General features: G+C 40.7%; 1 protein-coding gene across 1 annotated transcript in view; it reads left to right on the top strand.

Moving 5' to 3' along the window:
- The window catches only part of LOC143274624 (GATOR1 complex protein DEPDC5-like), a 200,464-nt gene that overhangs the window by 52,229 nt on the left and 123,141 nt on the right, over positions 1-25,094 (top strand). The window contains exons 11-15 of the mRNA XM_076578494.1: positions 3,156-3,290; positions 6,581-6,642; positions 9,502-9,575; positions 14,308-14,386; positions 21,328-21,370. Of these exons, the coding sequence (XP_076434609.1) occupies positions 3,156-3,290; positions 6,581-6,642; positions 9,502-9,575; positions 14,308-14,386; positions 21,328-21,370 (393 nt within the window). The remainder of the gene's footprint in view (positions 1-3,155; positions 3,291-6,580; positions 6,643-9,501; positions 9,576-14,307; positions 14,387-21,327; positions 21,371-25,094) is intronic.

Raw genomic sequence — 25,094 nt, 5'->3', positions numbered from 1 at the left:
TGAATATCAATATCATGCATGGAAAAGTGACTGAATAATAACTAATAAACAGATATACTGGACAGGGTGTGCGATGAATAAATTCAAGGAAACGTGGTGATGTGTTTGAAAAAACGTCAAAAGAAAATAAAGAAACAAACAGTATAAAACAGCAAAAACATGTTATATCTAAATATTAGCCCATTTCAAATGTAAAAAAAAAATAACAACAACATCATCAAAAACAACAACAAAAAACGAAGTTTTTTGTTTTCTTGCTCGGAAAAAGTGGGGGGTATTTTCATGGCAACAGTCAACCATAATTTCCTCTTCAGTATCAACAATAAATTATCGTCAGTGCGACTCTGACAGCACGTGACTTTCCAAATATGGAGCGTGAAGCGTGATGCCTGGGGAGATATGTCACGCGTGTGCGAGCGACACGCCTCGCTACAATTACAGGCGTCGGCGCGACAGTGTAGCGAGGCATCAAAAACTGATGCACGGCTGTCGCTGACGCCCCGTGGGCGACGGGCCTAAGGAGAGGGGAGGGGGTTGTCAATGGTTGTGGCAACCTTGGCATTGAGCCAAATCACTGACCACTTGCTGGGGCCCTGACTGCTGACAGTGATATAACCCACCACCTCCTCCCTCCAGTCACCCCCCTTCCCCATTTCTTTCCTGTCAGTGGAGTGTGTGTGTGTGTGTGTATGAGACAGAGAGAGAGAGAGAGCGAGCAAGTTTGCATTTGCACATGTATGCTTGTGAGTATGTGTATGTCTGAGTATGAAAAAAGTGTAATATGAAAAGATATATGATTAATTTGAACAGTGCAGTCAACATCCTGTTTCTTCAAAAATTTAACACCAATTTTTAACAAACTAAAATTAGTAAAAAGAAAATCAGTACAATAACACCCATAGCCAAAGTTGTACATCAGGTTCAGTCAAACTTTTTAACACTATCAGGAATCCAGCCATTAAGAGAGTATAATTGTGTGTGTGTTGGGGGGTGGGTGGAGGGGGGGGGTATGTAACCCATGATATGCTGTGCATCTAGACTGCATGAAACAAAACAAAGGGAAGTAAACACATATTTCATGAAATGATAAAATGCAAAATACCATGAATGAAATATTCACTTTGATATATATATATATATAAGACATGCATTCTCACATACACACACAAATAAAGGTGAGTACACAAAATATATATCAAAGAATAAGATACTAAGTATGATGTGAATATTAACAATAAAATATTCAATATTAAGTAATCATATATACATAAGACATTAAGTAATACTTTCATCTCAGTCATGAAATGTAGCACCCTGAAGTGGAAATATCTGAGTAAATAATCGCATGCAACAGAGACATCCATAAGATGAACAGTACATGTAGATGGCAAAGCTCTTGCCAGCAACTGGAAAGGACAGACTCCCCCAAATTCAGCCTCAGTTGTCAAAGCATAAGTTGTTGCTGCAATCTGAGTTATTGTGTGAAAGGTAAATGCGGCCATATAGTTCAGTGCAGTGAATTTTGTGTTGCTGTTGAATTAATACTTACCTGTTAGTATGCTATTTTATAATTCTGTTATCACAGTGTTTTCCTCCCACTCAAAACACTCAGAAACTGACAAAAGACTAAACATATATTAAACTGAGAGCTCTGTTTTTGGTTTTAAGTTTTAAATTGAACATAACATTTGTTCTTTCTTATGAGCTGATCTGTGTATCTAACATGTTGCAGAAACAGCTGCTCATGGCAGGGTTTGCAAGACCTATTCCATGATCCAAAAAGGCCAGTATGAACAGCTCAGGTAGCGAGCAGCATGTTATTGCTGATGCCAGGAAACCTATGAGTGCCAAAAAATGAGAGATTTTTTGGTGTGCATTTTCTCTTGTGAATGCCATTTTGTGAAGAAATAAAGATGCATCATCCACCTTTTATTTCTTATTTATTGTGTTTCTTCTACAATGAAATGCATGACTGGGTTCATGGATGGAAGAAAAAGCTAGAGAGCTGAAAGAAAACAGATTCATATATCTGTCATTTTTGCTAGCAACTTAAGTAATATTTGCTCCCTCCTGGGAACCTTTGTTGTGGAATGCCCCATCAACCTACCCATTCTGTATAATGCTCTTAAGTTGCATTCGTTTATAAATTTGTAGTAATTTTGCAGAAGATGATCAGCCTAGACCACTGGTAACTTATTGTGGCTGTAACTTCAATATTTTTTTCAAAAACAAAAATTTTGAAGAAGTCTCATCCACAGCATGCACCCTTTTTTAATGAGAAAATCAGGTATCATTCCTTTTCTGCCAACTTTAGAGGAAGTTTTAAGGTTGATTTTAATTTATTTTGAAAGCTGGCATTTCACTTAATACACTCACAAAATTTCATGGTCCTACTTGTGACAGTTACTGAAATATTCATCTTTGCAGCATGCTACCCCAATAAACAGTCTTTTTTCCGCTGGTCAAATTGAAGATTTTTCAAAGTTTGAGACTTGATACTTAAAATTCAGTCAACTATCCTGTCTGAAAAAAATTCAGTGCACTTTCTGTGATGTATTCTGCAAGATATTTTATTATGAAATGCAACTGTCTATTCGTTTCAGTGCTGTAGACCTTCAAAGTTGCTATTCTGTGCAGATTTTCTATTTCCTCCTACTTTGACAGACATATTTTCCAGTTTCTTTGCTGCTGAAGTGTTAGTGTTTTCTTGTGCAATATGCCATTATCATATGGTTTTTAAAAGTATATGAGTTTTCATTACAGTACCCTCATGGACAGTATAATATAAATGTGAAAATATTAAGTACTAACAGCATGTACACATCGTCACATCTTTAAAATGGAATATCTTCAGAACCAATCAAGATATTCACTTACTTTTTTTTTGTTTTTCTTATATTGTCATGTTGTTTGCCAAAAATCACATTTCAGTCATTGTACTGAATATTTAAATTTTCACTGCCGCCACCTGCATATAGTACACATATATCTGTTTCATTCTTTGGTGAAGCAAGAATTAAATCACAGTGCATGCAGGCAAGGTGATTTAGTGATTGTTCCAGATTTTATTATGGTTCTTCAGAATGTTTGTGACAAAGCAAGATTGAAGAATTGTGAACACTCAGAGTTGCTTTGTGTGACTATTTGTGTTCCAGTGTTTGAGAATTACTACATAGACCGCAACTTTGACCGTACGGGGAAGGTATCGGTTGTGATCACACCAGGCCCAGGGGTGTTTGAAGTGGACCGAGAGCTGACGTTCATAACCAAACAGAGAACCATTGATTGTGGTATGCTCACATAGAACGCTGTACTGTGGTTGTGCAAACATTCTGTGGTTAAAAAAAAAGAGAAGTATTGGTTGCACTAAGAATGCATAGTTACATTATTTATGCAAAGACAACCAAAGACACATACATAAACATTTCAGTAATTTTGCAATAAACATGTGCATCCTGACTATGCAGCAGTATGACACTACAGCATGTCGTACCAATATGAGGCAGGGAGAAGCAGGAGTTATACACAAACGAGATAACTTGATTACTCTAGATTGACAGTAGACTGGAACATACGTATATCTTACATATACACATTCTATTTCTTAAACTCAAGCCTCTCCTTCTACCAGCCTCTTCCTTTTTTTTCTTTTTTTCTTTTTTTAACTAGTAAACCATCTCGTTCTATCCTTCACACATGACCACACACCTTGATACTATGCATTTTCAAAATATACATAACAACAATATAAAAGATGCATTCAATCTTATGAACCGACACACACACGTACATGCACATGTGCACACACACTCACAGACACAGAAAGACACAGACACACACAGACACACACACACACACACACACACACACACACAGAGTAAAGGAAAAGGATACAGATCAAAACAAGCATGTTGCAGGTTAAGGACATGTAAACATATGAAAACAAGAATAAATTTTGGAATTTCCTCCTCCCTGTTTTCGCCATACTCCTTTCTTTTTCCATTTTCTATCTTCTTTTTTTTATACTGAAGTATGGTGGATAATGTGTTTATATTGGTTGATATGTATATGAGGTATGTGCTTCAATTTTATAAAAAGTATACACAAACAAATGTCGGATTCACCCCTGCAAATTCGAAGAGGTGTACTTCGGGAAATACACTGAGTCCCACATTATTCTGTATATTTAGAAATGATATTGTTAATTGGCTTCCAGATATCAATTCACCAACAGTTAGTCTGTCTCAAAATTAAAGTATCTCTTGTCTTTTATATGCTGATGACTTTGTACTACTTTCAAAAATAAACATGGCCTACAGGTAATTCTAAACTAGGTTACACTTATATTGTAAACAATGGGGTGGTCAAATCAATAGAGACAAAACAAAAGTAGTAATATTTTTGAGATCAGAAATATGAGCTCAAATATTTTAAATTTTAAATAATTTAAACGTGGAACAGAAGTGATAGAAACAACTGAAAAGCATAAATGTCTGGAAATAATATTCCATGAATCAGGCGAATTTGAAAAGGCTACAGAACACCTGGCAGAAAAAAAGGAATAAAGCATCTCATATTCTTAAAAGAACTTTCAAGAATGAAAACATACGCATGCATATAATATCAAAATTATTTAATAGTTTTGTTTCACCTGTACTAACGTATGGGGCAGAAATATGGTTCCCTACTTGTGAAAAAGCAGATGATACCTTTACCTGTATAACCATTGTCTCATGAGACAAATTTCCACATGAGCATGTTCATTTAAGCTTTTTTAAACAAACACTGAAAGTCCACAAAAAAAGCTACAAATTGAGCAATACTCGGTGAAGTAGGTAAATACCCCTTAACTTTAAAAGTGATTAGTCAAATAATGAAATTTTGGTTTCACATAACACAGGCACGAGCAAATTTGTGCATCAAAAATGTGTATGATGACATGCTTACAGAGGAAACAAAACAGCGAACATGGATTAACTTTGTTAGAATTATATTACAAAATATTGGTTCAGGACATGTTTGGAATAACCAGTCCACATTCAGTATTCTCAGACTTAATCACATTATAATGAATAAACTAGAATATGGATATATTTTATACTGAAAGAGAAACAAATCTGAAAATGATTAAGAATTATTATTTTATAATAAAACAAGAGAGGCAAGGCTTTCAAGACTTAGTTGCTACACGCGCTGTATCCAGTAAAGGAATCATGATTAAAAGGGAGAAATCGTTAGATTGGGTCCTGTATTATATATCAGTAAGCTTTAGAAAATAGTTGGTTTTTTTTAAATAAAAAAAAATTAAAAAATAAAAAGTCTGCCAGTTAGCAGGATCACAAATGTTCTGTTCGGAAATAAGCAGTCTGATTCCCAACACAACGCCACCGCTGACGTCATTTGACCATATTTAATATTTAAAGCTATGGGCCTTTTTTTAATGCGATATAAACATTATTATATTTGAGGTAATAACAGCATTTAAGTCATGTTTTCTTGACATAGTTTGATTATTTAAGAAATTCTTTTAATTCGGCCGTAAAGAAGATGCCGACATCTATTGATCTGAACAAACCAGTCAAACTACAGGCTTAGTGACCGAAGAAACGTTCGATTCAGTTTTTCTTTTATGTTCATTCCAGTTGATTCAGTTTCGATTTAGAATATTCATATGCAGTATGATATGATGGTATAGTGTAACTGTATGTGTTCTGTCCAGAATTTGTATTTCTTTTATTGTAATTGCAAACAAAGAAAACGAGGTCCTGTCTTCTTCTTATCAAGCATTCTGGCAACTGGGTTAAGGTAATGGCGTTTTTTTAATCCGGATCAGCCTCATCAAAATAAACCGTTCATGATCCGGAAATACACCATAATTCAGGAGACTTACAAGCTGTTATTGGTATGATGGAGAAGATTTTTTTCCTGCAATGTTTAAGCCAAATTTGGTATTGGCAGTCAAAGTATTTCCAGAGAAAATGGCAGTGTTAAAGTTTACCACGGTCACACAGACATATATACACACACAGACACAGACACACACACACACACACACACAGAGACCACCGAACACCAGGTTATAACAGACTCACTTTGTTTACACAAGTGAGTCAATTACTCGTGATTACAGAACCAAACCTTTTTTACTTGAAGAATATCTTAATTATCATCAAAAACAATCATTATGCTAATTAAGAATATTGTGTCATGATATAGCAATAGAAAGAGGTAGATATTTAACATCCCAAAAGAAATGGGACTATTTTTACAATGTCAGACAATTGAGGATGAGTATCATTTCTTAGATGACTATGAATTATACAAAGAAATTAGAGCAGAATTCATACACAAAATTCAAAAGTACCTTCTAAATATCATCAAACCCAGTCAGCTGATAATGGAAGACAAATTTGTGGGAATGTTTGGAAGATGTATCAATAACTGCTGTCAAAAACAATCTCTTGTTCTGTATTTCATTGTCTAACTTTTTGTGTGTGGTATATGTAACTTTGCAAGCGTGTCTTATATACCTTTAAGGTTTATTTGACGTTAAAATTGATTGTGATTCTGACTGAAACAGGTGTGGGCAGTGACCTGGTTTGTATGGGGGAACAGCCACTTCACGCTGTGCCACTTTTCAAGGTCAGCTATTACCATAGCAACACAAGATGACACAGCAAGTATGTGTCAAAGAGTTTGGAGCTATATGGCCCTGTGCAATCTGGACTTTTAGCAAAAATGTGGAAGAATGTGTAGAGTTACAAACAAATAATCATTTTAATAGATTGATTTATTTTGTGCTTTATCAAATGACTTTGCTCTAAACGATTTACAATTATCATTCAGTCAGTGAATGTATGAAACACATAGTGTACAGAAATTTTCTTTCAGGCTTGTCATAATCTTAAAAGGGATGAATAGTTTAAAGCTATTTTAAGAAATGATCAAATGAAAATGATAGTCATTTCATCATGAGAATACATTGCAAAAACCACTCACTCACATGACCATGGTGAGGGAGGTGGTGGGGGAAAGGATTTTCGAGGAAGAGAAATAAGAATATCGCATAATCACTATCATGATAAATTAAGTTCATTGTATTTTCATACTAACAGTAAAAACATGAACATTGGGACAAATATATTGGTTTATAGAAGAATCTACCTTTAAAGATAAACTTAGTTTCAAATTATCTAAATAGGGTGTTGGTGGGGTGTGTAGGAATGGAAAACATTCACAAATCCATTTACACACATACACACACACACACACACACACACACACACACACACATATATATATGTATATATATATATGAATGATTATGAATGAATGATAGGGATGATTATATAGCACTTATCCTCGGTCAGAGACCAAGCTCTAAGTGCTTTACAAACATGGGGTCATTTGCACAATAGGCTGCCTGCCAGGGTAGAGCTGACTGATAGCTGCTGTTGGGCACTCATCATTCGTTTCCTGTGTCAGTCAGATTTCAGGCACGCACTCAGACAGACATGTAACATTTGACCGTTTTGTTTATTTACCCCGCCATGTAGGCAGCCATACTCAGTTTTTGGGGTGTGCATGCTGGGTATGTTCTTGTTTCCATAACCCACTGAAAGCTGACATGGATTACAGGATCTTAGATGTGCATATTGATCTACATGCGTATACACACAAAGGGGGTTCAGGCACTAGCAGGTCTGCACATATGGTTGACCTGGGAGATCTCTACCCTTTATCCACCAGATGCCATCACCGAGATTCGAACCCGGGACCTTAGGGCTGTGGTTGACTAATGACCTACGTAAAAAGGCAGAATAAGATATAACAGACAAATTCAACAAGACGAAAAAGCTATTAATGTATGGATGAAACGATCTGTGACAGCACTAGGAAGAGTAGCTATTCTTCAATCCTTATGGATTATGCTTCCAAACTCACCAGATGACTGTATTAAAAATTGCAAAGGATGTGTTTTGATTTTGTATACGACAAAAAAAGAGATTAAAGTTAAAAGTTCAATAGCAGTGCGTAGTATTCAAAATGGAGGTGTAAATATTCCATACATTCCATCGTTTCTAAAATCCCTGAAACTCATATTACTGAAAAAATGCTGGAATCAGTCATTTAGTCCTAAATGGAAAAATATATTAGTAAGAATGACCAGAGGTTGGAATATCACAGGAATATGGCCCAATAGCACTTAAAAGTGTGAGGGCTATTGTAAAACCCTTTTTGGAAAGAGGAATTTTGCAGTTATTCAGAATTTTTTACACCATGGATGTTCATGAGGAACAAGACATTTTGATGGAACCACTGTTTTTTAATAACAAATTTAAGATTGGTGGCAAAGTTTTGTATTTTGGAGACTGGGTTAGAAAAAAAATGTTTATTATGTAGAAGGCCTTGCAATGAAAATGGAAGATTTTTAATTAATAATCATGTACAAGTGTTTTTACAGAGTTTGTACAAAACTTGAAAAAAAAATGTCCAAACTGTGATAGACTTGATCTCAGCCATGTGTCTTTACATACAAATGTAGAATCAGTAAAATAAATCCAACAATACAAATGTTCATAAAAGATCTTAAAAAGGCATATGAAATTGAGAAGTATGTTTTAAAAATATATATGGAATATAACAAATATGTGCAGAAATGGGCACCATTCATACATACATATTATTCAAGATTAAGATCTGTATCATATAGAATCAAGGTATGAATGAATGATTGTTGATATGTTACATTAAACAAAGCATTAAAATTAATATGTGAATGAATACCCATTTTTCTGCTTAAGATTTGACGTGAGCCCAAAATTGATGTGTGAACAGATATTAGATTCTGCCATTAATACAATTTCATTGTAAATTGTGCATCATAGTATCACAAAGAATAATGTTTGAATGAATATTTATTTTTCTACCAATATAATTCTTGATGTGGAATGATTGATATTCAGAACAGTATATTCTTGTAACTTCTGAATGTAAAATTAATATTATACTTGATATGTAAACCTTTGTCTGAATATCATATACTGATAACCTCTCTGGTGTCTTGCATAAGACTTAATGCTTTTAAACAAAATTTAGCAAAAATGTTTATTGTGTATGTGGTAGACAGATAACACAAACCATATTATATATATTCCCCCCCCCCCACCCCCCCATTGTTGTTCATATTGTTGATTGCTGTTACACAGATATTTATGGATTGTTCAGGAGTCCATTGTTCTAGTTCATCCTTTCTTAGTATTTCCCCCTTTAACCACTCATATGTCACTTCCAATATCACTCTAAAGTGAAAAGATGTAAATTAAAGAATGAACATTATGCAGAATAATACAGCAGGTGTCTTATTTGGTCAGAATCAAGCATGGGTGTATACATGTACACTATGCACACACATTCAGGCTTGATCCTGACTAAGTTAATGATCAGTGTACAGTGATCACACCTGCCAGAGGGTCTTGAACTGTTGTTTTGTTGTGACAGTTCCACAGCAGGAATGTAAAGAGCTCTGTAGAGGTTGGTGATGACTACAACATTCCCCACTGGATGAATCACAGGTCAGTTGTGCAGTCTTCCACTTTTCTTTTGGCTCATGTGTGTAAACAGAGTGAGTCCATGTAATAACCTTCTTTTGGGTGTCTGTTTATATATGCTTGTATGTGTGAGTGTGTCTGTGCTAAACTTGAACAAATTCTGTTTCTCTGTAAAGTTTGCTAACACCAGATTTGGCTGAAAAATAGAAAAAAGAAAAGAAAAAAAAATTCAGTTGTAAGTGTGTACATCTTGTGGATTTAACAATATTTATGGATTGTGAGCATCTTATTTCATTTCACCTCAGGACCTGCTTGACATTTCTTGTTGCAGTTAAAAGAAAAAAGAAAACTGTGGACAGACCATGCAAAATGACGTTAACTACACCACTGACATGTTCATTGCAGTTTCAGTTTCACCTTCAATGAGATGTCACAACATGCGGACAGATCCACATATACTACACATTTACTAGGGGGAAAAAAACAAAAGGATGAGATGCCTGACCTTCGCATAACCCAGATCACTGGTCAGGCCTTGAGAGCCTATCTTTAGTTTGTGTAAATCATAATCATATACATAAAATAAAATAACCAGACAAAATAAACAAATAAGTAAATATATTGAAATATAGTGAATGGAAAGAAAAGTAGATGGTATTTAAACAATTTGTTTAAAAAAAATGGGCCATGCTCAGGTAGCCCTTGTGGACCCACACATGTGCACAAAATAACACAGGTGTGCAAATGCACACACACAAACACATAGATGCACACACACAAACACACACACACAGAGAGATGCACAACACACATGCAAAAATTAGCAGTCCACAGACAGGTCCAACTCTCAGCTGACAGAGGAGTGTACTCAGGCCCCACTCTTCACACACTTGCATGCGTGCGTGCATGTACACTCAGTGACACAACATTAAGCATCACTCAGCGGGCTTATGCATGTGCGTACACACACAGAAAACACCAGTGTTATAAAGAAAGCAAAAATGAACTTGCCGAACATGATTTAGAGTTGTTGTTTTTCTGTGAGAATCATTCACCATGCTATTGCTATTTTTGTTACAATATATCCAAGCGGTAAACTCTTGGAGAAAAAAGAAAGCAGGTTAAAAGCTCAACAGATACAGATGTTTAATGGTAAGTTATAAGTACAAGGTGTGTTCAAAAAGTATCCGACCTTAACCCCTAGGCTGCCTGCATGACGAGATAACTCGTCATGGCAAGCATGTATGCTTCGCTGCCACAATGACGAGATAACTCGTCATCGAAATATTCTGACTTTTCCCTGCTTTGCATTCAGTTCCTTGACAAAAATGCTGGTAGCTTTAGCTTGGGGAATCTTTCTGGATTCTATTCATAGCTAGAAACACCATCTGCGTCATAAGGCAGTCCTTTATTTGAACGTTTTGGTTGGGTTACTGGCCGCAGTCTTTGCCTGGCTCCTCTCCTCGCTCGCTCAACAAAATGTCGGACTGACTCCGTGCTCAAGACATGCGCTGATGGCGAACTAAATCAACCAAGATTACTTTCTTTAGCTGATGCTCAGAAAGAATTGGAGCATAGATTCAAAGGAGAAGACAGTGGTGAACATTTATAGGATGATTTGATAGAAAATAAAGGGAGCAATCAAGAGAGTGGCCAAGATACAACTATCAGTGAGTGATGCCAGCTGTTCAACTCTAGCAGACGACAGGTCACCGATATTTTTAGCAGGACACCGTATGAGCTATTTTCTTGGCACTCAGCCAACGCGGTCTGATGATAACTGGATGAAGTGACGGTGTGAGACCGGTGAAGAGGAGGGGGGTGGAGACTGAGGGGGCGTGGCCTCACATCCATATTATCTCTTGCAGAAGTCACAATGCATCTATTTCTTTTTCAGTTTTTTTTATATTGTGGTTTTTCTAGTATGATTTTGTGTGTGCAGATATCCATTTGTCTAGAAAATGATATTTTTGTGCAAATTACCAGACTAATGTTTGTAATGAACAAGTTGAAAATGTGACAAAAAACAAAACACTGATTTCAAAGCAACAGCATGTCACTAAAAATACATAAAATGGGAAAACATCAGTTTTGTATTCTTTATTCATTTACCTTTCAGAAAATATATACTTTTATGGGTCTTTCTCCAATAACAAAGAGCACAGAATTTTTGGAAAATTTATACCCGTTTTTTGTGAAAAAACCCTGGCAAATAGATTTCACTTAAATCTTATTTTCCTGGCAGCGAAAGGGTTAATTTTTCATGCGTAAACAAATGAAGCTAGGGAGGCGTGATTTGGTGCACGCATGTAGGCGACCCTAATGCGCATGCGTAAAATTTTTCCTGCCTGCAGAAGCTGTCAGTTGACGGCAGACCGCTGACGAGTGAGGAAGTGTAAGTGATCGCCGTTGGATTTTTGTTTTTGACAAAATGACTGAAAAACTTGAACAACGCTACTGCATCAAATTTTGTGTCTAGCTTGGTGATTCCCAAGTGGAAACGGTCCGCAAGATTCAACAGGCCTTCGGGGACAAAGCAATCGGCACCACACAGATAAAGGAGTGGTACAACTGCTTCAAAGATGGCTGCACATCAGTGGAGAGTGAAGCACGTTCTGGTATGCCCTCAGCATCCCGAAATGAGATCTTCATTGACCAGTCGAGGACCTCGTGATGCAGGATCATCGAATCACGATCAGAGAATTTGCAGACGAGGTGGGCATCAGTATTGGATCCATTCATTCCATTATGCAGTAGGATTTGGGCTTGAGGAGAATCTCAGCGAAGTTCGTACCAAAGCCGCTAATGATTGAGCAGAAGCAATTCCGTTTGGAGATTGCACAGGACATTCTGGAGACTGTGAACAGCGATCCCAACTTCCTCAACACAGTGATCACAGGCAGTGAGTCCTGGGTTTATGGGTACAACCCAGAAACCAAGTTGCAGTCATCACAATGGAAGCATCCAACATTCCTGAGGTAAAAAAAAGCAAGGCAGGTCCGCAGCAATGTCAGAGTCATGCTGACCGTCTTCTTCGACTCTAGTGGCATGGTTCATCACGAGTACACACCACACAGCACAACCATCACCAAGGAGTATTACCAAGAGGTTCTGCATCACCTTTGTGATGCTGTGCGACGCAAACGGTGGGCAGCGGGCAATTGGCAGCTCCATCACGATAACGCACCCACCCATTCTTCACATTTGATACAGAGTTTCCTGGCCACACACAACACACCTGTGCTTTGTCAGGCTCCCTACTCTCCCAACATGGCTCCGTGTGACTTCTGGCTGTTCCCACAGCTAAATATGCTCCTGAAAGGGACCAGATTTCAGTCCAGAGAAGACATCATGCAAAATGCAACGGACCAGCTGCACACCATCCCAAAAGAGGTGTTCCAGCGCTGCTTCCAACAGTGGCAGAACAGTTGGGAGAAGTGTGTGGCAGCCCAAGGGGACTACTTTGAAGGAGATTAGTGTAAGTTTGTTGTATCTGGATACAAGTAGTTTTTATGAACAAAGGTCGGATACTTTTTGAACACACCTCGAAAACCAGTGAAAATGACCTGATGTGGTTAGTGTTCAGCTGTATTTTCAAATTCCAGCGCACACTTTTTGATGGTGAGCAAAAATATCATTTGGAGCAAATTGCACAGTTTACACATTAACTGATTGCACTAAGTCAATTGCTGTTTTAAAAGAAAATCAGTTTTTGTTTGGAGTGCTGGACAAGTTTTGGAGTTTTTGTCATGATCAAGCCAGAAAATCTTGAAACTTTGATAAATCCATATTATTATTGTAAACAATGAAATGAAATGCTAATTGATGCTTTTGTTGGAATCTTTCCCATTCCAACACACAATTTTTGTTTTAACAAACTCTCTTTTTACTGACTGTGAGCAAAATATGATTTGGTTGGATATACATAAGTACTCTCCTCACTGCCCCCTCACTGTTCCTGTTTCATTATTATTTTTTATTTTTTTTATTTTTTTTTAATACAATTTGAAGTCTGTCACTGAACTAACAACAAACATTTTCTGTGATTCATTGAATGGAGACAGATTTCATAACAGCTTATCTTTACTTCAGTGTCACTCCCTAAAAGGTGGGCAGATCACATCTGGAAGCGATGATGATTTATTAACATTTTTATACTGCCAGAGCCTAAAATTAAAACTATTTAGGCAGTAACTGACCTACACGCTGTTTAAAAAAAAGATCATTACATACATGAACTAAATTTAAGATTGCCTGGCAATGAAAATAAAGAACAAGAAAAATACAAAAGATCCGATACTGAAACATACGTGTTAGTTCCTAAGTACACTGCATAAAACAAGTCACAATAAGATAACTGGAAGCCAGTTCCAATAATTATTGAGCAGTTTGCGTTCATTGACTTGACTGTTATTATTGCAAGACCCCCAGCCAAGTAACTGCAGGGATGTATATCTTGAATGATGACACATAATTATTGTACAGTTAGCTTGACTTGACTGCCAGAGAAGGAGGCGGAGATTGTAATCAAGGATTACAGTGTGAATTGGTAGATATTGTACAACGAAAATAACAATATGTAACTGTTGATTACATTTTGATTGTTGTTTAATATTAATGGCCCTCTGCTCCTCATGGTGCCCCTAAGGAATAAGTGAAGTGTGTTACTACTGAGACAGGATGTGTAAACTGAAGTTGTGATCGTGTGTGTGATACAGATGTATTGGTGTGACGGACGAGGTTTATTTGTTCACAGTTTTTACACCTCCAAGAACCAGATCCAGAACCAGCAGAATGCCACCTTTGTTCCCCGCATCAAACCTCCACCAGAATTTGTAAGGAATCAGTATGTCTGTCACTGTGGAGGGTATGATAGCTGTGTGTACGGAGGGGATGATGTCACTGTATGGGGCCATCGAGTGGGATGATGTCAAGGTATGGGGCTATCAAGTGGGATGATGTCACTGTGTAGGGTTACCAAGGGGGATGATGTCATTGTGTGGGGCTATCAAGTGGGATGTTGTCACTGTGTAGGGTTACCAAGTGGGATGATGTCACTGTGTGGGGTTACTAAGGAGGAGGATGTCACTGTGTGGGGTTACCAAGGGGGTTGATGTCACTGTGTGGGGTTACTAAGGGGGTGATGTCACTGTGTGGGGTTACTAAGGAGGAGGATGTCACTGTGTGGGGTTACCAAGGGGGTTGATGTCACTGTGTGGGGTTACTAAGGGGGTGATGTCACTGTGTGGGGTTACCTAGGGGGGTGATGTCACTGTGTGGGGTTACCTAGGGGGGTGATGTCACTGTGTGGGGTTACCTAGGGGGATGATGTCACTGTGTGGGGTTACCTAGGGGGATGATGTCACTGTGTGTGGTTACCAAGGGGGGTGATGTCACTGTGTGGGGTTACCTAGGGGGATGATGTCACTGTGTGGGGTTACCAAGGGGGGTGATGTCTCTGTGTGGGGTTACCAAGGGGGTTGATGTCACTGTGTGGGGTTACCAAGGGTGATGATGTCACTGTGTGGGGTTACCAAGGGGGATAATGTCATTGTGTGGGGTTACCAAAGAGGGTGATGTCACTGTGTGGGGTTACCAAGGGGGATGATGTCACTGTGTAAGGTTACCAAGGGGGGTGATGTCACTGTGTGGGGTTACCAAGGGGGATGATGTCACTGTGTGGGGTTACCAAGGGGGGTGATGTCACTGTGTGGGGTTACCAAGGGGGATGATGTCACTGTGTGGGGTTACCAAGGGGGATGATGTCACTGTGTGGGGTTACCAAGGGGGATAATGTCATTGTGTGGGGTTACCAAGGGGGGTGATGTCACTGTGTGGGGTTACCAAGTGGGATGATGTCACTGTGTGTGGTTACCAAGGGGGGTGATGTCACTGTGTGGGGTTACCAAGGGGGGTGATGTCACTGTGTGGGGTTACCAAGGGGGGTGATGTCACTGTATGGGGTTACCAAGGGGGATGATGTCACTGTGTGGGGTTACCAAGGGGGGTGATGTCACTGTGTGGGGTTACCAAGGGGGATAATGTCATTGTGTGGGGTTACCAAGGGGGGTGATGTCACTGTGTGGGGTTACCAAGTGGGATGATGTCACTGTGTGTGGTTACCAAGGGGGGTGATGTCACTGTGTGGGGTTACCAAGGGGGGTGATGTCACTGTGTGGGGTTACCAAGGGGGGTGATGTCAGTGTGTAGGGTTACCAATTGGGACGATGTCACTGTGTGGGGTTACCAAGGGGGATAATGTCATTGTGTGGGGTTACCAAGGGGGGTAATGTCACTGTGTGGGGTTACCAAGTGGGATGATGTCACTGTGTGTGGTTACCAAGTGGGATGATGTCACTGTGTGGGGCTATCAAGGGGGATGATGTCATTGTGTGGGGTTACCAAGGGGGATGATGTCACTGTGTGGGGGGGTATCATGGGTGGGGTCACTGTAGGGTATAAAGGGTGGTGTCACTGTGGAGGTACAAAGGGTGGTGTCACTGTGGAGGTATAAAGGGTGGTGTCACTGTGGGGGTATAAAGGGTGGGGTCACTGTGGAGGTATAAAGGGTGGTGTCACTGTGGGGGTATAAAGGGTGGGGTCACTGTGGGGGTATAAAGGGTGGTGTCACTGTGGGGGTATAAAGGGTGGGGTCACTGTGGGGGTATAAAGGGTGGGGTCACTGTGGGGGTATAAAGGGTGGTGTCACTGTGGGGGTATAAAGGGTGGTGTCACTGTGGGGGTATAAAGGGTGGGGTCACTGTGGGGGTATAAAGGGTGGGGTCACTGTGGGGGTATAAAGGGTGGGGTCACTGTGGGGGTATAAAGGGTGGTGTCACTGTGGGGGTATAAAGGGTGGGGTCACTGTGGGGGTATAAAGGGTGGTGTCACTGTGGGGGTATAAAGGGTGGGGTCACTGTGGGGGTATAAAGGGTGGGGTCACTGTGGGGGTATAAAGGGTGGGGTCACTGTGGGGGTATAAAGGGTTGGGTCACTGTGGGGGTATAAAGGGTGGGGTCACTGTGGGGGTATAAAGGGTGGTGTCACTGTGGGGGTATAAAGGGTGGTGTCACTGTGGGGGTATAAAGGGTGGGGTCACTGTGGGGGTATAAAGGGTGGGGTCACTGTGGGGGTATAAAGGGTGGGGTCACTGTGGGGGTATAAAGGGTGGTGTCACTGTGGGGGTATAAAGGGTGGTGTCACTGTGGAGGTACAAAGGGTGGTGTCACTGTGGGGGTATAAAGGGTGGTGTCACTGTGGGGGTATAAAGGGTGGGGTCACTGTGGAGGTATAAAGGGTGGTGTCACTGTGGTGGTGTCACTGGGGGTATAAAGGGTGGGGTGGTATGACTATGGGGGTATAAAGGGTGGTGTCACTGTGGTGGTGTCACTGTGGGGGTATAAAGGGTGGGGTGGTGTCACTATGGGGGTATAAAGGGTGGTGTCACTGTGGAGGTACAAAGGGTGGTGTTACTGTGGGGGTATAAAGGGTGGGGTCACTGTGGAGGTATAAAGGGTGGTGTCACTGTGGTGGTGTCACTGGGGGTATAAAGGGTGGGGTGGTATGACTATGGGGGTATAAAGGGTGGTGTCACTGTGGTGGTGTCACTGTGGGGGTATAAAGGGTGGGGTGGTGTCACTGTGGAGGTACAAAGGGTGGTGTCACTGTGGAGGTACAAAGGGTGGTGTCACTGTGGAGGTATAAAGGGTGGTGTCACTGTGGTGGTGTCACTGTGGGGATATAAAGGGTGGTGTCACTTTGGTGGTGTCACTGTGGGGGTATAAAGGGTGGTGTCACTGTGGAGGTATAAAGGGTGGTGGCACTGTGGAGATGCAAAGGGTGGTGTCACTGTGGAGATGCAAAGGGTGGTGGAGGTATAAAGGGTGGTGTCACTGTGGAGGTACAAAGGGTGGTGTCACTGTGGAGATGCAAAGGGTGGTGTCACTGTGGGGGTATAAAGGGTGGTGTCACTGTGTTGTTGTGAATGTGAGGGTATAAAGGGTGGTGTCACTGTGGAGGTATAAAGGGTGGTGTCACTGGAGATGCAAAGGGTGGTGTCATTGGGGATGCAAAGGGTGGTGTCACTGTGGGGGTATAAAGGGTGGTGTCACTGGAGATGCAAAGGGTGGTGTCACTGGAGATGCAAAGGGTGGTGTCACTGTGGAGGTACTAAGGGTGGTGTCACTGTGGTGGTATCACTGTGGGGGTATAAAGGGTGGTGTCACTGTGGTGGTATCACTGTGGAGGTATAAAGGGTGGTGTCACTGTGGTGGTATCACTGTGGAGGTATAAAGGGTGGTGTCACTGTGGTGGTATCACTGTGGGGGTATAAAGGGTGGTGTCACTGTGGTGGTATCACTGTGGAGGTATAAAGGGTGGTGTCACTGTGGTGGTATCACTGTGGGGGTATAAAGGGTGGTGTCACTGTGGAGGTACAAAGGGTGGTGTCACTGTGGTGGTATCACTGTGGGGGTATAAAGGGTGGTGTCACTGTGGGGGTATAAAGGGTGGTGTCACTGTGGTGGTATCACTGTGGGGGTATAAAGGGTGGTGTCACTGTGGAGGTACAAAGGGTGGTGTCACTGTGGTGGTATCACTGTGGGGGTATAAAGGGTGGTGTCACTGTGGTGGTATCACTGTGGGGGTATAAAGGGTGGTGTCACTGTGGAGGTACAAAGGGTGGTGTCACTGTGGAGGTACAAAGGGTGGTGTCACTGTGGGGGTGTCACTGTGGGGGTATAAAGGGTGGTGTCACTGTGGGGGTATAAAGGGTGGTGTCACTGTGGAGGTACAAAGGGTGGTGTCACTGTGGAGGTACAAAGGGTGGTGTCACTGTGGGGGTATAAAGGGTGGTGTCACTGTGGAGGTACAAAGGGTGGTGTCACTGTGGAGGTATAAAGGGTGGTGTCACTATGGTGGTATCACTGTGGGGATATAAAGGGTGGTGTCACTGTGGAGGTATAAAGGGTGGTGTCACTGTGGAGATGCAAAGGGTGGTGTTACTGTGGGGGTACAAAGGGTGGTGTTACTGTGGGGGTACAAAGGGTGGTGTCACTGTGGAGGTATAAAGGGTGGTGTCACTGTGGAGATGCAAAGGGTGGGGTCACTGTGGAGGTATAAAGGGTGGTGTCACTGTGGAGATGCAAAGGGTGGTGTCACTGTGGAGGTACAAAGGGTGGTGTCCTCTCTTCTCCTCTACACAGACCCCTCGGATGTCCAGTGGGTGCTCTTAGAGAAGTTGCAAGCGATTTAAAAGTGAGCAAGTCTTCTGTGCAAAGAATGGTGAAAGAACTGGTGCTGAAGCCCTCCAAGAGGATACGGGTATCAAGGAGGGACCAAAATGTTAGAGGGAAAAGAAAAACTCACTGCCGTAACTTGAATGACCCCTACTTGGCCACTGATGTGAAAAGGATCATCTTCACAGAAGAGAAAGACTTTACATTAGAGATAGCTAAAAATCACCAAAACAATCACATTTATGGGAAACGGAAATGAGAAATTCAGCCATCTCGCCTCTGTCATGAGACTTCAATCTTCTCCCGGATTGTAAGCATCTCTATCCTAAAACAATTAAGTGTTTCAGCAAGATGGGGCTCCTTCACACACAAGTAGGGTAACCTAGGCCCATCTGGAGGAGGCTACACCAGAATTCGTCAAGAAGGATGAATGGCCTCCACAAAGTCCTGACTGTAACCCAATGGATTATGCCACATGGGACTCTCTGAAGGAGAAAGTTTACCAACGAGTGAGAGACAAACTGACTGAGCAGGTGTTAAAGGACAGATAATTATGTCATGGGAGGAGATATCGGTGGAAGAAATATGAAAAAGCATTTCTGCTTGGAAGAAACGGCTTTGTTTAACTGTGGAGGAAGATTTAGGCCACACTGAGCATAAACTGAAATAACTGAGTTTTCCTCTGATATTGGATTTTTTGACATGCTGTTTTGAATTTGACAATACTCGCATAATTTGCATCCAAACTTTTAGATATTTTGCAGACGTGTTGATGATACTTCAAGGTTATTGTGTGAAAATGTTCAATGAATTCGGTTTCTCTATCACTGAGAAAATACTTGTCAAAAAGCAGTTCACTTTTTGGGGGACACCCGATATTGTCATCACTATTTGAAATACAGAACAAAAGAACTTCCTGAGGTTCCATCAATTTCATTTATCAGTACTCATGACAATACCAAATGTAGAATAATGAACACTTTTTACATGTGTTCATTATTATTTTGTATTGTCAGGTATATCATGTGTACTGGTGGAATGGCCCATCTCCATCTTTTTCATAAAATTCCTTTCACCAATATCACTATACACTGTTAGTACAGTAGAACACATTGATAGTCTTGTTGTACTATGAGCTTGAAGATTACCAAATAAAAAAATAATGTTACAAAATAAGTCTTAAATGCTCCATGACTGACCCAAAATTGAAAGTTGAAATCACATAAGGTAAACATCATGAACATGACTATGTTTTTATGTGATTTTACAAGGACAGAGATTGCATGTATAAATAAAAGAAGCCTTGAGGTAGAAATTATTACTTTCCACTTATTACTTTCCATTATTCCAGGTTTGATCACTCTTTTATTTTTAATAATAATAAAAGCGCATTTTAAGTGACTATTCATATGTTTCTAGGCCTTTTAAAAACAACGAATAGTTTACAATGTATATATATGTTATATTGTGTCAGGTGCCTATGGTGGAAGTGTGGGATTTTCTTAGACACACTGCTCACTGATGAACTCCTTCCTACCTCCCTACTCTTCTCCCCCTCCCACCCCACCCTCCTTCCATGGCATCTATCCCCACCAACACCCCTCCCCATACCCTCTCTCCCTCCCCCCCCCCTTCCCTTTGCCAAGTGCAGAGGGAGCAAGTTATCAAGAAATACTAAGTAAAGATGGTATCTCCTCTGATCATTCTCTTCTGCCCTTTTCCCTTCCACTTTCATCACCCTCAAACCCCATCCCCCCATGTTGATTTGTGGTCCCTGGGTTCTCCTCCTGGGATTGAATCAGTTCCTCAACACGGTCCTTGTTCTCCTCCGAACATGCAGTCTTGGGTCTCCCACTGCCAATTTTACGTGCTACTGACCCTGTAGTGCATATTTTAGCAATAAGTCTATTTACTGGGACATGACTCCACCCCTTGCCTGGAAATTCCTTTATGATCCTTCTTCCACCCCAGCCTTTCTTCTTGAAACAGTTTTCAAAGGTAACCTCATCACTTTCACTCAAAGGCATGGTTGATCCCTTCAAACTGAAACTTTGGACAGAACTGATTTGGGATACAGACAACAATAAAAAAAATCAAAAAAAAAATCAGTAGACTGACACTGATTGACAGATGCCAACACCTGGCAGCTGGCATGAACATGATGAAGGTCACATTGCACAGCTCTGATATTAGATTTTTTTTACATGCTGTTTTGAATTTGACAGTACTTGCATAATTTGCGCCCAAAGTTTTAGATATTTTGCAGACTTGTTGATGATACCCAAAGGTTACTGTGTGACAATTTTCAATGAATTCGGTTTCTCTATCACTGAGAAAATACTTGTCAAAGAGCAGTTCACTTTTTTTTTGGACACCCGATATAAGCTGATATTGTTTAGGTGACTGAATTGTACACTAATCCCTGTGGCTTGCAGAACAAGTTTAGATATGGGGTGTTAGTATCTGTTTTTAAATGAAGGAGATAGTTTGCTGAAATGTAAGAAGTATAGCATGATTTGATTTGATTTGTTTGATTTCAGATGAAGATGATGGAAAGAAAGAAGCCGAAGACAGTCAGTCTTGGTATGTTATTTGTGATGTTTATGATGTGTGTGTATGAGGTGGGTGGAACAAGAGATTTGACAATCAGATGAAGAATGAGTGAATGTAAAAAGAAGAAAAAAAGAAAAGGTACCTTTTAGTCACATGTAGGTGTGTGATAAATTTTTCACTTGTGCAGGCGGTGCTAAAAATATGTTTGTAGACTACACTTGTAGATGTTACCATTCTTTTGTTTCCTGTTCAATCTCATATCTTTGTTATATGCCTTGTTCAGATTTTGTGTGTACAGGTATCTCAGTTTACAGTCACAAATACTCTGTGCAGATCCATCTCCAGTAAGTGGGCCCTATTGTTTGACTTTTTTTGTCACAACAGATTTTTCTTGTAAAATTTGGGCAGCTCTCCCTGGGGAGAGAGTGTCGCCATTGTGCAGTGCCACTATTATAGGATTTTTTTTCTGTCAGCAAGTGTACTTGCTTTACATTAATTACAATCAAAGTGGAGTGTTCTACAGAAATTTGCAAGGGACAACCTTGTGTCTTGATGACAGCCTTGTGTCTTTGTGATTGTTAAGTGCGAGCTGCACAGAGGACTTTAGTTTATTCTCTAAACTGAATTACAAGTACAGCACATGACAGTGCAGTACAGCAGCAGAAAACTGTAGTTCTGTACAGTATGCTGCAGTACAGTACAGTGCAGCACAATAGTGTACAGTGTGGTACAGCACAAAACTGTACATTAGTCACACACAGTGCAGTACAGTACAGTACAGTATAGTACAGTACAGTACAGTAAAGTACAGTGTAGAATCGCTGTTATTACAATAACAATAACAGACTCGATGTTGCGCTGCAATCTGTTTTAATGCCGTCCGCTCAGTAACGTCAACAATATACAGGTTCTTAAATTGCCCGGGTTACCAATACTCAGTTTTATCGTAATGTGTGTTTATACAAATAGACTGATTTAAAACATGTAGACATTACATCCCTCCTCATCTTGGAATAAAAAGATATTTTTAAATGTGTTGTTGAATTAAATTTGTTTTTGCTCAAGTTTGAGACTTCACAAACTTGTAGGAATGAATTGTGAGATTATTGAGTGTGTTTCATTTCTTGCTCTTGAGAGTTCATAAGCTTGGATGAGCAAGATATGTTATTAAAATGTTCTTCAATTATTGTACTTGAGGGTTTATTTACTTGGAACTGTTCTTGAACTAATTAACACATAATTTCATGCAATCATTTAAATGAGAACTTTGTAAAAGCATATAGTTAAACTGAACTAACTGTAGTATGCATTTTAGCACACACTCACATATATATGTTATGAGGAGGAACATGCAATAAAACTAATAGTTCATGTGATGCATTCAAAACAGGATAGCTATATAAATGTCAAAATGAATATGTGACAGGACAGAATCACGCTGTATGGATGTGACAGGACAGAATCATGCTGTATGGATGTGACAGGACAGAATCATGCCGTATGGATGTGACAGGACAGAATCATGCAGTATGGATGTGACAGGACAGAATCATGCCATATGGATGTGACAGGACAGAATCACGCTGTATGGATGTGACAGGACAGAATCATGCTGTATGGATGACAGGACAGAATCATGCCATATGGATGTAACAGGTGTGACAGGACAGAATCACGCTGTATGGATGTGACACGACAGAATCATGCTGTATGGATGTGACAGGACATAAACGCTGTATGGATGTGACAGGACAGAATCATGCCATATGGATGTGACAGGACAGAATCATGCCATATGGATGTGACAGGACAGAATCATGCCATATGGATGTAACAGGTGTGACAGGACAGAATCATGCTGTATGGATGTGACAGGACAGAATCATGCCGTATGGATGTGACAGGACAGAATCTTGCCATATGGATGTAACAGGTGTGACAGGACAGAATCATGCTGTATGGATGTGACAGGTCAGAATCATGCAGCATGGATGTGACAGGTGTGACATGACAGAATCATGTCATATGGATGTGACGGGACATAAACGCTGTTTGGATGTGACAGGACAGTATCATGCCATATGGATGTGACAGGTGTGACATGACAGAATCATGCTGTATAGATGTGACAGGACAGAATCATGCTGTATGAATGTGACAGGACAGAATCATGCAGCATGGGTGTGACAGGACAGAATCATGCAGCATGGATGTGACAGGTGTGACATGACAGAATCATGTCATATGGATGTGACAGGTGTGACAGGACAGTATCATGCCATATGGATGTGACAGGTGTGACATGACAGAATCATGCTGTATAGATGTGACAGGACAGAATCATGCTGTATGAATGTGACATGACAGAATCATGCAGTATGGATGTGGCAGGACAGAATCATGCAGTATGGATGTGACATGACAGAATCATGCTGTATGGATGTGACAGGACAGAATCATGCTGTATCGATGTGACAGGACAGAATCATGCTGTTTGGATGTGACAGGACAGAATCATGCCGTATGGATGTGACAGGTGTAACAGGACAGAATCATGCAGTATGGATGTGACAGATGTGACAGGACAGAATCATGCTGTATGGATGTGACAGATGTGACAGGACAGAATAATGCTGTTTGGATGTGACAGGACAGAATCATGCTGTATGAATGTGACATGACAGAATCATGCAGTATGGATTTGACATGACAGAATCATGCAGTATGGATTTGACATGACAGAATATGCTTTGTGGATGTGACAGGACAGAATCATGCAGTGTGGATGTGACAGGTGTGGCAGGACAGAATCATTCAATATGGATGTGACAGGTGTGACATGACAGAATCATGCAGTATGGATGTGACAGGTGTGACAGGACAGAATCATGCTGTATGGACGTGACAGGACAGAATCATGCTGTATGGATGTGACAGGTGTGACATGACAGAATCATGCAGTATGGATGTGACAGGTGTGACATGACAGAATCATGCAGTATGGATGTGACAGGTGTGACATGATAGAATCATGCTGTGTGGATGTGACAGGACAGAATCATGCAATATGGATGTGACAGGTGTGACATGACAGAATCATGCAGTATGGATGTGACAGGTGTGACAGGACAGAATCATGCTGTATGGACGTGACAGGACAGAATCATGCTGTATGGATGTGACAGGACAGAATCATGCTGTATCGATGTGACAGGACAGAATCATGCTGTTTGGATGTGACAGGACAGAATCATGCCGTATGGATGTGACAGGTGTAACAGGACAGAATCATGTCGTATGGATGTGACAGGACAGAATCATGCCGTATGGATGTGACAGATGTGACAGGACAGAATCATGCTGTTTGGATGTGACAGGACAGAATCATGCCGTATGGATGTGACAGGACAGAATCATGCCGTATGGATGTGACAGGACAGAATCATGCTGTTTGGATGTGACAGGACAGAATCATGCCGTATGGATGTGACAGGACAGAATCATGCCGTATGGATGTGACAGGACAGAATCATGCTGTTTGGATGTGACAGGACAGAATCATGCCATATGGATGTGACAGGACAGAATCATGCTGTATGGATGTGACAGGACAGAATCATGCTGTATGGATGTGACAGGACAGAATCATGCCGTATGGATGTGACAGGACAGAATCATGCTGTTTGGATGTGACAGGACAGAATCATGCCGTATGGATGTGACAGGTGTAGCAGCACAGAATCATGCTGTATGG

The sequence above is a fragment of the Babylonia areolata genome, chromosome 29 (assembly GCF_041734735.1).
Source record: "Babylonia areolata isolate BAREFJ2019XMU chromosome 29, ASM4173473v1, whole genome shotgun sequence".
Lineage (NCBI taxonomy): Eukaryota > Metazoa > Mollusca > Gastropoda > Neogastropoda > Buccinidae > Babylonia > Babylonia areolata.
The sequence above is the reverse complement of the archived record's forward strand: the minus strand, read 5'-3'. Positions and strand labels throughout refer to the sequence as shown.